General features: G+C 56.0%; 1 protein-coding gene across 1 annotated transcript in view; it reads left to right on the forward strand.

The window, feature by feature from the left end:
- Cacng4 (calcium voltage-gated channel auxiliary subunit gamma 4) overlaps window positions 1-15,520 on the forward strand; it is a 54,213-nt gene extending 38,693 nt beyond the window's left edge. The window contains exons 2-4 of the mRNA XM_078041838.1: window positions 7,197-7,280; window positions 11,666-11,806; window positions 12,604-15,520. Coding sequence (XP_077897964.1) covers window positions 7,197-7,280; window positions 11,666-11,806; window positions 12,604-13,142 — 764 coding nt within the window. The 3' untranslated portion in view covers window positions 13,143-15,520. The remainder of the gene's footprint in view (window positions 1-7,196; window positions 7,281-11,665; window positions 11,807-12,603) is intronic.
- The last annotated feature ends 920 nt before the right edge of the window (window positions 15,521-16,440 follow it).

Below are 16,440 nucleotides of genomic sequence, written 5' to 3' on the forward strand. Positions count from 1 at the left end.
CGGTTCACAAGGTGATTCAACGAATCTAATGCTAAATGCTGGCCCGGTATGGATCTTGCCCTTACCTTGTTCTCAGACTGAGCCCTGTCCCTTCCTGGCCACCAGGCCACACCTGAGTTCTGCTCTGTTCTGATTTGTTTTTGTATTAAATTTCTCTATTTTTAATTGACGTGCAATAACATATTTCTGGGACACGGTGTAATGTTTTGATACATATGCACTTGTGTGAGGATTACATTTGAGTAATTAGAATCTCCATCAGCTCAGACTCCACTTCTTTGTGGTGACATCCTGAGCTCTTTGTCATTCCTCTCCTCAGGTTGCCTAGGATGAGGGAGATGGTAACCCGAGCAGCCCCTGGAGGGGTGTCTGTCCCCGGAGAGGGGCCCCACACCTCACCTCCACCTCGGTTCTGATCAGCCTCAGTTTCAGGACAAGAGTCCACCATCGGAAACCCTCAGAGCCCTTCTCCTGCCCCCCGTCCACATCGCCACCTGAAATGGTGCAGAGGAGCTATGTTACCTGGCCATGCCTCAGCCGGCCAATCCTGTGACGCTTACTCGGCACCTTGCTTGCTCTCTGGTTTCAGTTCCTGGTCTGTCCCAGGGAGCAAGACCCACGCTCCCACAGAGCCCCTTGTGCTTGAAGAGGCAGCACGGGGCAGGGGGGACTGGACAGGGGTCAGGAAGGTGCAGGGGACTGCAGCCCCTGGGCCTCCTGCTCTTCAGCAAATGGGACTAAAAAGACCGTCGTCCAGCACAGAGTAGATGCTGATGGCCTTGAGTTGGGCCTCTGCGGTGGGGCCTGTGAAAGCAGGTCTGTTCCCATCTCTAAGCCTCCTCCGTCTTCAAAGGAAAATTACCATAGAGATGAAGGGGCCGATGCGTCAGATCTGCCTCAGCACATTAGCTTTCATCTTAGCCTGAGCCCTGGGCGTGCATGCAGGTGGTGTATCTCAGGTAGCTGTCCTGGGGACCAGGCATGGGGGAGGGGACATGCTGGCAGGAGTGTCCTGAGCTGATCATCACCTGCTCCTGCTGGGACACCTCCCCCAGCCCCAACCCCAGAGCAACGTAGGGTGGACCTCAGAACTGTCCACCCAAGGGGCGGAGTTTGAGGACATCAATCCACCAGCTCCCGTCCTGCCCTCCGATGCTCAAGGTCATGGGTGGGTATTCATCCCTCCCCTCCCAGGTGCAGGGACCTACAGAGCAGCTCTGCCTGGGGCATCTACCCAGCGCCAGGAGCAAACAGCAAAAAGCAAAAAAATAATTGGTGCAGCCGAACTGCAGTCGGCACAGGTGACACCTGCGCAGAGCTGGCTGCTGGGGCAGTGAGCTGGGTAAGCCGCCCGAGGTTGCATGTGACTCGTCCCCTGCTGTTGGTGTTAGTGGCCCTCAGGTGAGGGAATGCTTCTGGAACCGATTTTCAGGTGACAGAGGTCACATGAATGATCACCATTCCCCCTCCAAGATCCCCTTAGTCACCACGGGCTCTGGAGGTTCCATTACGGAGGCTCACGGGAGGCTCACGTCAGACGCCAGGACCCCTGAAATGGCTCCTGGGGTGATGACGCACCCTAGTTTTAGTACTGAAAGTGCTTTGAGTCCTTGGGGTTGGTCACCCGGGCTGGATATGGGGACCTAATCCCATGACCTTCGCAGAGGTCATGGAGGGAGAGGGGACAAGGAGCCTCACTCAGAGGCTCTCAGGCAGCCCCCACACCCTCCCACCACCAGCTCCACCTCGCTCACCAGCTTCTGTGGCCCCGGGCACCTGTGGTCAGCGGCTCAGACCCACCCGCACCTTTGCACTTAGAATCCGGTTTCTTTTTCTTTCTCTGAATGAGCCTCCCTGGTTCATTTGCAAGACATTTGGAGGATTCAGAAAGCACAGAAGAACATGAAGAGCAGGGGAGGTCACTCCTTGGCCATCACCCAGAAGGAACCACCGGACAGTCTGGGAAATCTCCTTCTCACGTTCCCTAGGCCCTTACCAGAAGTGGCTCACGGGGACGTGGCGGGAAGGAAACCACTCTGGGCCTCCTCTGCACAGAGCACTCGCAGGACCTCAGAGCAGGTGCAGCCCCTCTGGCCCCCTCCTGGGCTTTGTAGATGAGGACATAGAACTTTGCCTGGGCCCGGAACTAAGGGAGTCTTCTCCCAAGGGCCACCATCTCTGGGAACCCAAGCCGAAACTTCTGGGCATCTCGGTTTGCTCCCAGTGCGGCCAGTCTCGGGTCTCAAAACTAACCGCCCTCAGTACCAGTAGGTAACTCAGCGAGTGGGCAGTGGATTAGAAATGGCTTTCTCTCCTCCTTCTTGCATCAATTCGTTCATTTTCTCCCTATCAATGCCCTCGGCCAAGCTAACAACTAAATTCCACAGGGATAAATGTGAAGTTAGGGCGAAACACCACATTCCACAAAAACAGCTTAGGAGACGTAAGATGATTTGTGAAAAGCTCTCAGGAAACGGACAATGGTAATGATAGATCCCATTCACAGAAGGAAGCATGAGGTCCAGAGAAGAGGAGAGGGCCACCCGGCTGTACTCCTGGGCTTTTCCCACCTACCTTGAGTGTTGGGTTTGGTGATAGGTGCTGTGCTTCAGGGCACCAAGAGTTTCCTAGGAGACCCAGGGGAAGGAGCGAAGGTGAAGAAGTCTTTGGGGATCATCAGTAAAAGAAATAGTTGAAGACATTGGACCTAAGAGGACATTCAGGGGAAATAGCTCAAATTCTTGGCTCCAGGTACAGGGAGGAATCTCCTTCAGTGTGTGTGAGGCCAAAGACAACTCCCGCTTCACAGCCCCTCCCTTCTTCAGCCTGGACCGGGTGGTGGTGCTGGGGTCTGGCTTCCTGCCTGTTGATAAGGGCAGGCCCACCTTGATCCAGCGAGGACCTCACCTTACCCTGGATTCATCTGCAAGACCTGTTTCCAAATAAGTTACTGCTACGGTTTGGATGTGGAATGTGCCTCAAAAGCCCGTGTATTAAAGGCTTGGTCACTAGCAACAGGGCTGAAGGACAACAGAGGGGAGCATCCAAACTGTAAGCCAAAATAAACCTTTCCACCTTACAAGTTATTTATGTGAGAGTATTATGTCAGGTATTATGTCACAGTGATGGAAAACTGACCAACACAGGACCTTCCCAGATAGTGGGGTTAGTAGTTATCTCCTGGGAGGACACAGTTGGAACCCCAAAACCCATTTCTTTAATCTGCTGAAGAGAGATCGGTGTAAGAAAGAAGGGAGAGGGGAAGGAAGGAAGGAAAGGAAGTGGGTTCAGTGGAAGAGCTACTGCAGAGTGTATGCATTCAATCTCCCTCTGAGCATAATTCCGCACACACGCCAAGGGATCCACGGAAATGACCGTTTTTATGACATCGTTGAATTGATGCATTCATAACTATGGATAGTTATGCAGCCACTAAAAAGAATGTATTTAGAAATGAGCTCATACTGCCGGTGTGCAGCTCAGAGGTAAAGAGCTCAAGGCTCTGCATTCCATCTCAGCCCTGAAAAAAAAAAAAAATGAAAAAGTTAATATGTTGTGTTGGACTGTGTGATTTCTATTTACAATTTCTATCAAATATAAAATAACACCCTAGATGTAGAGCGAAAGTTGCAATCTGGAGAAAGTTTTATGCCCCCTGATTCCTGTGCTATTTCCTTTTAGGGTTTTTAGCCACTTGGGGATTGATATCAACTTATCATTTTTTGAATTAGAAAATAAAAAGTTTTCTAGAAACTGAAATTTTAAACTGGAGCAATGTTTGTCATTATTATAAAATGAAAAAAAGCAGCTTGCAGATTGAAATGTATAGCATGACTACATTTTTAAAATAGGGGGACAGCTGGGGATATAGCTAAGTGGGTAGAGTGCCTGCCTTGCATGCACAAGGCCCTGGGTTCAATCCCCAGTACTGCAGCCTTTCCAAAAACCCATTTGGCAGTTTCTCATAAAACTAAATGTCTTTGTTGTATGACCCAGCAATTATGCTCCTGGGCATTTATCCCAGAGATGAAGATTTATATTCACGCAGAAACCTGTACATGGGTGTTCACAGCCACATTGTTATTAATAGCTGGAATTAGCAGGTTTCCTTCAGCGGGTGAAGGATTAAACAATGGCACAGCCATGCATGGGCTGTGCTTGGCAGTAAAAGGAACAAATTGTTGACATGACAGCTTGGATGCATCCCGAGAGAGTCGTGCTGAGCGGAAACCACCAATCCCTGAAGGTGATGTGCACCACCAGTCCCTGAAGGTGATGTGCTGTGTGGTTCCGACTGTAGATCGTTCTCAAGATGACAGAACCATTGAAATGGAGAGGACAGTGGCTGCCTTGGGTGGAGGAGGCAGGAGGAGGTGGGCGTGGCCAGGGCAGGAGGAGGTGGGCGTGGCCAGGGCAGTAGGAGGGGCCCTTTGGGGATTGGACCATTCTGCATCTTGACTGTATCAGTGCCACTCTCTTGGATGTGATGTTGTACTAAAGTTTTGTAACAAGTTATCATTGGGGGAAACTGAGTCAAGGGGACTGGATATTTTCATATATTTCTTAAAATTGTATGTCCATCTACCATGATCAAAAAACAGGATTTATTTATTTATTTTTTAAATAGGGCCTGAGGCCTAGCACAGGGGCATATGCTAGTAAATCCAATGACTCAGGAGGCTGAGGCAGGAGGATCACAAGTGGCTGAGGTCAGCCTCACCTAAGCAACTTAGCCACTTACAAGTCACTTAGCAAGTCACTTAGCAAGACCCTATCTCAAACAATGAAAAGGGCTGGGGATGTGGCTTAGTGGTAAGTACCAAAAATATGAGGCCTAGGGGTGTAGGTGGTGGAGTATGGGCGTCGTGTGGGCAAGGCTTTGGGTTCAACCCCCAACTTTCTCCCCAAAAGGGGGAGACCCACACGTGTGTACGTGTGTGGGTGTGCACACAAAGGATGCCGTGGGAAGACAGACAGCAAACCCAACAGGTTTTCTGCTGGAGAACAAATCTGCACGGAGAGATCATTTACTTCTTTTTCAACCTCTTATTTACTTGTTCCAACAAGAAGGTGTGACTTGGAGATTTTGTTCAGATCCATGAAGTGAAATAAAGAAATAAAGTGTAGGGAGAGGGAACGGCAGAGAGCCAGCCCCGCCTGCACCACCCTTATCTGTGGAAAGTGCTCCTCTGGGTCTCCTTGAACGTTTCCGAATCTACAGTGTGAGAGGCAGGGGTGAGTGGGGTATGCACGGCCCCCTCTGGGTTCTGTGACCCCACCGACCACCGGTCATCCTGGACCAGCCAGCCCAGGTGCTCTGTCCTTGTGAAAAGCAAAGACATTAGACAGGAGGATCGGAGCCTCTGGTTTGGCAGCAATAAACTTCCCGTGAGCATCCCCAGGGGCTCTGAAGTATCATCCTGGTGCCTTGAGGGATAACCTCATGTGACTCTCTGAGGTCCCCAGGGCATGGGAGTGTGGTTACCCCCATGTACAGATGAGGAGACTGAGGGGGGACTGGTTCATACTGGGTCCTGCAGAGTATGCTGTCGGCATGTATGTCACTCAGGGCGTCACCTCGGAGACCCTCACTCTGTCTCCACCCTCCTGGCCCTTGAGCCCAGGAGCCTTCCAGAAATAGTCTTGCTTCTGAGCCTCTCAGCTCTTCAGAGGCAGCTGAAAGAGCCTGGTGGAGGGAGGGCTTGAGGGGGGCAGCTAGCGACCCGCTCGTGGGTACCAAGTGGGAGAACAGTGTGCACCCAGGCTATTAGGGACAGAGAAACAGATGTGTGTCTGCCACCGACCCTGCTTCCAAGACTGTGCTCCTAACTGGCTATGAGGTCAACCCGGGCTGCAGGAGGCCAGCAGGACACTTGGCAGCAGCCATGGAAAAAGAACAGGGCCCCAGTTGGAAGCAGCCCCAGGCGGGCCCACAGGTGCCCGGAGGAGCTCCTTGCTGGGCACTCGCAGGCTGACCCGGGAAGGGCGGGCACAGGCAGGTGCCCACTGCCTATGGAACCCTGTGTGTCCCCCTCTCATCCGGTTCTATAGTGGGCACTCCCACTCGCAGGCTGCTGGGCAGCAGGGGACTAGGAGAGTTGGACATGTGATCCTGGAAAGTAAGACTGGCCTGTCCTCTTACAGTTACTAAACCCAGGAGTCCTGCCTGCAACCCTGTGAAGGCCGCTTCTCAGAGTGGGAAGAAGACCAGGTGGGAGCTGGTCTCAGGCCTTCCACAGTTTGTCTTGCACCATGTTCTCTGTCTCCGGTCTCATTGAGTAAGGGGACTGCAACTGAACTGTGAACAGATGCGGTGTGCACACTGTGTGGTGGTCGAAAGAGAGGGAAGGACACAGACAGACAGACCCTGCCCCAACCTTGGCCTGTGCCAGGCTGGCTGCTCTGTCTGGAAGGCCCTCTCCACCCCATTCCCCAGGAGCAACTTCTTTGCCGATTTTCAAGCTGTGGTTCTTGAGTGCCCTTGGGTACAGGGATCTCACATGCTGCCTGCCCAGGACAGTCCCTCATGGCACCTCTGGACCCAGCAGTTATGGATAGTGAGTCTTTCCCTCTCACAGGGGGTCCAGGCTTGGACCATAAAGAATATGGTCACCTTTTAGGTGTCCCCCAAAAGCTGTGTGAGGCAATGCAAAAAATTCAGAGGTTCAATGACCGGATTAGGAGAGCCTCAACCTTAACCTGATCCACTTGGATGGGTTAACTGGTGCTAGCTGCAGGCAGGTGGAGGAGGTGGGTCGCAGGGGTCAGGTCTTTGGGGTTTATATTTTGTCCCTGGTGAGCAGAGCTCTCTTGGCTTCTTGAATCATCATGTCCTGAGGCGCTTTCCTCCTTCCACACTCTTCTGCCATGACGTTCTAGCTCATCTTGAGCCCAGAATAAGAGGAGTCTGCTGTTTATGGACTGAGACCTGGAAACCATGAGCGCCAAATAAACCTTTCCTCCTCTAATTGCTTTTGTTGGGTCTTTTGGTCACAGCAATGAAAAAGCTGGATAAAGCAGGGTCCCTGCCCCACGGTGTGGTTGTTCTCTGTGGTTGTATCTGAGGCCCCTGGGGGTCACCGAGGCAGACTCCTCCCCGCCCGTCCCCGCAGGGCCTGCTCCGGGCTCTGCGCACAGACTGTGACCTCGGAGTGACCGCACAGCACTGACGGGTGTCGTTCTCTCCTTCCCTGCAGGGATCTACAAAGGGCACTGCTTCCGGATCAATCACTTCCCCGAGGACAATGATTACGACCATGACAGCTCCGAGTACCTCCTTCGTGAGTGTCAAGAATCCTTGGCTTCCCCTGTTGGGGGGGGGGGCAGGGGGTGCGGGGGAGGGGGCGCAGGGGCCCGGGTGGCGGGGGGAGGCCGATGGACACCTGGCGGGGCACGGGGGCTCTTCTCTGGAAACCGTGGACGCTCCCTTCCACTGCCTGGTGACCTCAGAGGACAGAGTTTTGTGCAGCGAGGCCATACCGGGCTGGGGATCTTGGTGGAGGGCTCCGCTGGGGGCCAGTGTCCTGGGGAGACTGAGGCGGGAGCTGCTGGGCGTGGCCGGCTTCGGGGAAGCTGATTGGCTGGAGCCGAGACTGGCACCGGAAGGTTAAAGACGCAGGTGCTGCCTCCCTGCGGGGTGTGGTGGCCTGCCCACTCCCTGCTATCCCTGATGTGTTCTAGAAAAATCAGACTGAGGGCATACCACCACAGCTTCAGGGGGCTCCAGGCAGCCTGAGGGAGGGGAGAAGGGCAGGGCAGGTCTGGAGGAGCTGGTTGAAGTCCTTCCTGCCCCAAGGACCCAAGCCACGCCTCAGCCCCTGGGCTGTCCCCAGAACCCCTGCCCCTGCCCCTGCCCCACCTGGGCTCCTGTGGCTGTGTGGGGCCCACACTGGAGCCGGGGGTCCCTGGGACAAACCTAGCCCTGCACCCTGAGTCCAGAGCTCATCCCTGGGCCTGGGAGTACCCACTGGAGGAAAGGGGAGCCACAGAGGAGTCCAGGAATGGAGTAGCAGCATCTCCAGGCCGCTTTCCCTTTCACCTTGTCCAGAGTCTGGAAGAGCGCACAGGCAGCACCCCGGGGGCGGGCCCAGCTTCGTCTATGGAGAATCAATACCAGTGCCCTCAGAGGGAACATAGTTCACTCTGCACCTGTTTATGGATTTTTTTTTTTTCTCTAAAAGAAGGGGTTTGGATTCTGAGTCATCTAGTGAAATAGAACAGTGTGCGGTTCCCATGGAGCCGAGGCCGTGTCAGATGGCTCCAGCCAGGCCCAGGACCTGAAATGATTTGGTCAAAGCTCTGCCCCCATTCCTCCTCCCTCATTTTCTCCTTCTCCTCCTCCTCTTCCTGCCTGACCTCTGATTCTGCTTATTGGGGGACCCCTACCAAACTGGGAAAATGAATTCCCATAGGGCTGCCAAGGATAATTGTGGAGGTTGCACACTGCACACAACTCAAGGATTGTCATTTGCCTATATATGGTATGAATGACATCCTTCAGCTTCTGCAGTGTAGGATGGAGAAGAATAAAGCAAGAGCCTGAGGGGCAAACAAAGAAGGGGCCGGACCAGCTTTAGTTGCTGGAGTCCTTGAATTCCCCCAGCACTGTCCTGTGGAGGGCCCAAGGACTTGGAACGCCCAGAGTCACTTGCCCACAGCAACTAAAGGTCACTTGGAAAGGGAGTGTGCACCGTGGGGAGAGCAGCCAGGTTCCGTAAAAAGCCCGGGAGAGCCATGGAGGGTGGACTTCCAGCCTGTGTTCTTTAGCTGCCGGCAAAGCTGGGGTTGGAGGGCAGGGCTGGCTTCCTGATGAGGAGGTGTGCCTCAGACAGGGACTTTGGCCCGTCTGAAAGCTGAGCTCTGATTGTGCCTTTGATTGTCCTCTACCTCCCAAGTGCAGATGAGCTTGGGACCAGAGCAGAGGGTAACTTCCTGAGCTAGGCCATGGGTTTCCAGTATTGAGCCTCTGGGCTCTCTCCCAGGTCTCCTGCACAGGGAGAAGCCCAGGCGAGAGGTCTCTGGGGACTGAGGTTTGCAGCAGATGAGGAGGTTTCATGAGAATTCATTTCCTTACTCAGCTCTGTGGGTCTGCTATGTGCCGGGCCCTGTGACAACCACCTGGGATCCAGCAGTCGGGAAGCAGAGCCCTGGTCCCTGGTGCCGGCAGGCACCATGGTGGGCTGCCTGCCCAGCTCTCCAGGTGTGGACCTGGGAGGCCCCAAGGCCATGCTGTGCACACTCAACCTTGAACCATTCAGGAGGACGTCAACCCTGAGCCACCCATTCTGAAGCCAGGCTGGCGTTCTGGGTTGTCATGGGGCTCCTGATGGCCTCTGAGCTCTTGCCGTGCCACTGCTAGTATGCACCTCCATCGCCCAGGATCTGAGGGAGTCGCCACCCCACAGCCTTCCACGGGCCCTACTAGCTCCAGGGTCCCTCCATCCGGGCCTGGGCCTGGCACCCCGTCGAGGTTTGGCCTTCCTGGTTTGGTGGGCTCCCTTCTCCCCAGCCCCTCTGACCTGTCTGCTGAAGGAGGACTTGGGGGAAGGATGGTGACTCTGATTCTCTGGCCAGCCACAGCTCAGAGGCACGTTTCAGAAAGACACAGGAAACCTCCCCAGCCTGTAGCGTCGCCAAGAAGGCACAGGCAACAGGGAGGAAGGGGCCGGAGAGAAGAGCTTCATTTAAGGCCCCAGACAATCTCTCGTCTGTGAAGCAGGGCACACACTGGTGTCTATACAGAAAGGAGACAAAAGGGGCCTTCAGAGGCTGAAAGACCCCAAGCCCATCAGCTGGCTCAGGAGGGGCGTCTGCCCGCATTCCCTGTTTCACCGTCCCCTGCCGGGGTCACCAAGCCCACGCCACCGGATTCTGCTGGGCTGGGAGACCAGCAGGCTCCCAGGGACGGCTGAGCCCTGGGATGCTCCTCAAGTCCCTCCTCCCTTCCTCTGACCCCCTCCCACCCCAGACGCTAAGGGAGGGCCTGATGCCCCACGAGGGCTTCGTGTTTTCCCACAGTAATCCCCTGAGGTGGGTCTCGGGAAGGAATGCACAAGCTCCGTGGCTTAAGACAGAGAAAAATGGCTCTCGGGGTGTGTTGTTCAGAAATCCACACTCCAGGAGCTGGTGGGATCCCGCCCCCTCTGCGGGCTCTGGAGGGCTCTCTCCCGGCCTCTTCCTGCTTCTGGTGGCCTTCTTTGGCCATGTCACTCCACTCTCTGCCTGCCTTCTCCTCTGTGTCCCCTCTATGGATAAGAGCCCATGTCTCCCCTTGTCAGAAGGACACTTGTCATTGGACCTGGGACCACCTCATCCATCCAGGATGATGTCATCTTGAGGCCCTTGATCACACCTGCAAAGAACTTTTTTCCAAATAAGATCCCATGCCCAGGTCCGGAGGTGGACAGGGTGTGGATGTGTTTGGGGGCCACACTTCAACCCCTACCGATTGGCATCACTTCTCTCTTCTATGTGACCATGGACTCAGGTGGTCACCTCAGCTACCTGCCCTGGGTGCCCCGCTTGTCCGTGGCAGAACAAGGTCAGGAATGCAGTTCAGCTGCACAGCTCACAGCAGCTCTGTGCACCTAGCAGCCTCTTCTGTGAGCTTCTAAGGGGGCGGGGCGGGGGGGTGACAACAGTGAAGAAGGTGAAGAGTCACTTAGGAAGCACAGAATATGACGCTCCCTGTGCTGAGCACTCACACATACAAAACCAACCACAGAACCTTGGTCCCAGACAGGGCCCCCTTGACCTTGGTTTCCCCTTCTCAGGTGTTAGCCGACCACAGTTCAAAAACACGAAAGGAGAAAAATCCCAGAAAATAAAAAATCCATGATAAGTAATTTTTTATTACAGTGGATTGTTAGAGTTGTCTTATTATTAGCTGCTCATCTCTTACTGCCCCTAATTTGTAAATTGGACTCTATCACAGGCATGGATGGATAGGAAAACCAAGGCCGACTCTTGCCATGGGTCCAAGTGCATAGGAGGTTCATACTATCCACAGTTTCAGGCTTCAAAATGCACCCCCTGTGGGGGCTGCTCACTGAACCCTGTGTCACGGGTGGGGAAACTGAGTTTCTGAAGAGGTGAAGTGACGTGGCCAAGGCCACACAGCCAGTAGGTCACGGAGACCCAGCTGATGTACCAAAGCCTGTGGTCTCCAGCCGCCAACGAGCGCTGCCTCTTGTGGACGCAGGGCCCCAGGCTCCCAGAGGCCCCATGGAGACCATGTCCCAGAAAGCTCTGTGGGGACTTAAGACCCGCTGGAGGCTTGGTGGCCTGAGGTGTTACAGAAACGTGACACATTCCAAGGTTTTGGTGGCTGCTACTGTGACCTCTCCAGTGTCGCTGGGGGACCCTGCTCCCTCCTGGCTGATGGGCGTGGCCCGCACCCCAGGGAGGCTGAGCACGTGGGCAGATGTGACTCTGGGTCATGTAGCGTCTGGGAGAGCGAACAGCCAGCCTGGGGCCAGCTCTGGCCTTGGTCCAGCTGTCCTGGCCAACCCCCGTGCCTCCTGACCCAATGAGTCCAGGTCCTGATGGGATCTTCAAATCCTGGGGGAAGGACCTCCAGCCACAGGGGTCCTGGGAGGCGCCCATGTCCGTGGCCAGCGGGGCGGCTGGCCTCACTGCCCTCTCTGTCTCGTCCCTCCCTGGCCAGGCATCGTGCGAGCCTCCAGCGTGTTCCCCATCCTCAGCACCATCCTGCTCCTGCTGGGAGGGCTCTGCATCGGCGCTGGCAGGATCTACAGCCGCAGGAACAACATCGTGCTCAGTGCTGGCATCCTCTTTGTGGCTGCAGGTGAGCCCCGCCCAGGCCGCCCGCTGGGGCCAGTGCTGCTGGGGGAGCTGGGCATACGTGGTCTGTGTTGCCAGGAGTGGGCATCCTGGTGGCAGGGGGGACCGTAAGTTAACTTTGAAAGCCCAGGTGTGCCAGGGCCAGGGAGCAACTGCTTAACCAGGTCTTTGTAGGGGGGGGGTGACAAAATTGTTTTGGAGCTAGTAGAGGTGATGGGCCCCCAATGCCACTGCACTGTGCCCTTCTGAAGGGTCATTTTATGTGGTGTGATTTTTCACTTCATCTAAAAAGAAAGTCGGGTGTGCGATGTGCCATCAAGACAGAGAGACGGGGGCTTTTCAAGCCTCTGAGGAGTCGGGGATCGGGAAGGCACCGGGTAAGTCATGGGAAACCAAGACCTAAAGGCGTTGGCCAGGTAAAGACAGGGCGAGGGCCCAGAATGGACGTGAGTATCACAGGCATTTACTCGGCATGGACATCGTATTAGTGGGTAAGTGATCCAGAGATGACCGGAGCCCAGCGCAGGGTGTGCTCAGGTTGTGTGCCAGCTCTGGGCTGTTTACGTGATGAACTTGAACTTGCAGATCTGTCATCTTCTGAGGGTCCTGAAATCTCTCCCAGATACCCAGGGATGACTGTACTTAGAACACAGTTCGCTACCAGAATGAAGGAAGGCGTCTCTGGGAGGGGAAAGACCAGAGCCCCTCCTCCGGCCGCCTGTCCCCTGTCCTGTCGCCGCAGCCGAGGGTCTGATCTCTGCCTCTGTCCCTCCCCGGTCCCCGCTTCTGCTTCTCTTTCAGGCCTCAGCAACATCATAGGCATCATTGTCTACATTTCCAGCAACACGGGCGACCCCAGTGACAAGCGGGACGAGGACAGGAAGAACCACTACAACTACGGCTGGTCCTTCTACTTCGGGGCCCTGTCCTTCATCGTGGCCGAAACCGTGGGCGTCCTGGCTGTAAACATTTACATTGAGAAAAACAAAGAGCTGAGGTTCAAGACCAAACGGGAATTCCTCAAGGCCTCTTCCTCGTCCCCTTATGCCAGGATGCCGAGCTACCGGTACCGGCGACGGCGCTCCCGGTCCAGCTCCAGGTCCACCGAGGCCTCGCCCTCCAGGGACGCATCTCCCGTGGGCCTCAAGATCGCCGGGGCCATCCCCATGGGCGAGCTGTCCATGTACACGCTGTCCAGGGAGCCGCTCAAGGTGACCACGGCGGCCAGCTACAGCCCGGACCAGGACGCCGGCTTCCTCCAGGTGCATGACTTCTTCGAGCAGGACCTGAAGGAGGGCTTCCACGTCAGCATGCTGAGCCGGCGGACCACCCCCGTGTGAGCGGCCCACCCCTCCTCTCCTCTCAGCACCGGCCTCTCCCCGGATCGGCTGCCTGGGGTCACACAGGAGGGCACGGGATGCTCCGGGTGGACGGACGGACAATGAACTGAAGCCACCCGCCACCCTCCCTGGTCTCGGAAGGTGTCGTGGGCTGGTGTCCAGTGGAAGAAGCCGGAGCCTAGAGCCGGGGCTGGGGAAGGTGGAAGGTGGACTGTATCCCAGAACGGGTGTTCGGCTGCCACCCGGGGTTCCTGATCTCCCAGGAGGCCCAAGAGCTCTCCTGAGCTGCACGGGAAAATAAAATTGAGCCATTATCTCCTCTTGGAAACTAATCTTGCCAGAAGAATGGAATTTTAGAGCCTTCCTGCCTGCCTGGGCCCCGGGCCCTGGGCCGCCAGAGGCTTCTCAGGCACAAGGGGCCTCTGCACTCTCATCAGCTGCTTTTGAACCAGAAGTCCCTGTGTCTTTGAGCCAGAAACCAGGATGCTGAAGCTCCCTCCCTCCCTCTCTGTCTCTCTCTCTCCCTCTTTCTCTCTCCGGCACTCTGTTGTTGGAAACAGTCATTCTGAAGAGCAAGCTCTATAGCCAACTGGTGCTTCAGCCTCGTGCTGTCCTGGGGCCGATTTCCCTCCTCCAGAGGAGACCAAGGCTTGGGGAGGAGTGTGAGGCAACGGTCAGGTCTGTTGATGACCTCCTGCCTGCTTCTGGAAGTTTCTGCCTTGCTCAGAATGGGCAGGACACACTGACTGTACTTGAGGGTCTGGAGGGATCCACAGGTCAGAGTGGCCTCCTGCTGGACACTCCCCACTGGTCTGAGGAGCAATTCTGTCCCCTGAGCTGTAGGGGGTTGCTGGGGGATGGCACAGACCCCCCAGCCCACTGCCCCCAAATGGCATTTGGCAACAGAAGCCTGAACATCTGTGTAAGAAAGAGAGACCAGAGGGCGCATAGCAACCAAAACAAATGAAAATAAATACATAAACCAGAAGACATGTATCCATTTCCTAGCTGGTCACCAATCATGGTCTGCTCAGTCGGTACCAGGAGAGCAAGTTCTGTTCATTTCCTCATCTTCAACAGTAGCAGCAACATGTCCCCCAACTCTTCCTATTGTAATTTATTCTGCCACCAGTGGAAAGGACACAGTGCAGGAGTTTGACGGAAGGGGCTGATCTGGGCCTTTCTTCCACCCTCAGAGAGAGAAATCTCAGCACTGTGTGTCTGAGGAAGGGGGTTCTGTGGTTCGCAGTGTTTCCTGCCATTTCTGCCCCCCTCCTGCAGCAAGCCGAGGAAGCGGGGGTGTGTCCAGGTTTGGAAGAGCCCCCTGGAACGCGGAACTCACCCCCTTTTCTATAAACCGTGTGCTTTCTAAAGAGAAATCGTTTCTTACTTTTTGAAACTTCTTAATCCAATCTTGAACAGTCACCTGTGATCCCGGTAGCTGTTGCTCTCGGAAGTGACCGAACCAATTCTTACCTCAGCCACCTGCTCACGGAACCCCCTGGGCAACTCCGCCCTCCACCTGGGTCAACCAGGACTCGTGACAACCTGTGTCTTTCCCTGCCCGCCCCTGGCCCCCAGGAAAGGACATCACACCCCCACACACACCACCGGCTCCTGCGTGCGGGTGAGCTGAGACGTGAGGCCTGCCAGGTCCCCTTTGTGCTTGCTCAAAACCCTTTCCTCCCGGCCAGGATGGCTCTGTACGGTGACGTGTCCAAGCATGCACAGCAGTGAGCACCAGGGTCAGGGGCCGCCCGGGCCCTGCCTCCCTCCCCACCCAGCCCGCACCTTCCTCCACCACTTCACCACCATGCCACCGCCTCACCAGGCTGAAGGAGGCCTGTCCCCCAGCAGGACCCCAGGACTTGTCTTCTGTCTCCTCCAAAAGCAAGGTCGCCTTGCTGTTGCTGCCACACAAGCCACCCCCGACCGCTGCCCCAGAGCGTCCCAAGAGCGCTGCGCCCACTGAATCCTACCTCTTGCCCAGCCCCAGGCAGAGAACACAGGGCCCACGCTGGGGACCACGAGAGAGCAGACCGGAGGGGAAGATGCCACCAGGAGGGACGCAGAGCAGGGGCACAGCGCCCCTAGAGGCTCCTGCCGTCACAGCCTCTCCACCCACTGCCTCCGCTCCACCCAGGACCCTGGTCTCTGGCCGCCCTCCTGCTGCTGCAGCTCGGCCCAGGCAGTCTCGGACCTGGCCGTCCCTGGGGGATGTGTGGCCTGAGCCCGCCTCCCCGCCTCCTCCCGCCCCAGCCCGCCCTCCTACCCAGTGTTTCGCCAGTTAAGCACCTGCCATCCCGTACCCACCACTGGTTTGGGGTTGTTAGTTCTGTCTTTTTTTTTTAATTAAATAAAAACATTTTTAAAATGTTCTCTTCTTGATGCAGGGAGGTGCGGGAAGAGCCCCCCGAGTCTTTGTAGACACTTCGTGTCCCAGGTCCCCAAGACACTGGACCCTCCAAGAGAAGCGGGAGGCTGAGGGGGCAGCTGGAGGCTGCTGGCCAAGGCTGCCTTAGCGGGCTGCAGCCTGGCTCTCGGCCACCTCCCCAGGATGTGGACTACCTCAGACTTCTGGGTGGTGCCATTGTGGTGCCAGACGAGCTGGGAGATGGACAGGCCACCCTACAGTGTGGGGAGCATCTGGACAGCTGAGTGAGCCAGGCCTGTCCTTGGAAGCTGCAGGTGGGGGCTGGCAGACCAAGCCAGGCCACCAAGGCCCCATGTTACCTGGAGGGGTTCTGGGAGTGTCCACTAACCAGACTCCTTTCCCCTCCAAAGAGACTATAAGAGTGAGATGAGCCCAAGAACCCACATGTAAGCTCTGTGGCCAGGGAAAGTGGCTGGGATCGAGGACAAATGGGCTTCCTGCTGCTGTTGCCAGACCAAGCTACCTGATCCCAGGCTGGGCAGCCAGCTGCCACTTTCCCCAGCCCCGGGGACAAGTGACCTGGGGAATAGAGAAAGAGGTCACAGGGACCCCCTTGATCCAGGCGCTCCTTGACATCCTGCACCGGCCCCAGCAACGCCTAAACCACCAGGTTCACCCCAGGGGTGTGCCATGGGTGGGTGCCGGGTTCCCCTCCTCGGGGGCAGGAGAGAGGGTAATCCGTGCCCTTCCCCAGGTATGGCCCACTGCAGCCCAGGGATCTTGACATCCAATTCCAGCTCCCCTTCTTGCAGGTCTGTGACCTTGAGTCGTCTTACTGGGAGCCACAGCTTTGCTGCTTCCTCCTGAAACCAAGGGGACAAAACTCTTGAGTCTCTTCCAAGAGAACTTTGTTCCCACGAAGAC

This window comes from Ictidomys tridecemlineatus, chromosome 3 (genome assembly GCF_052094955.1).
Source record: "Ictidomys tridecemlineatus isolate mIctTri1 chromosome 3, mIctTri1.hap1, whole genome shotgun sequence".
NCBI lineage: Eukaryota > Metazoa > Chordata > Mammalia > Rodentia > Sciuridae > Ictidomys > Ictidomys tridecemlineatus.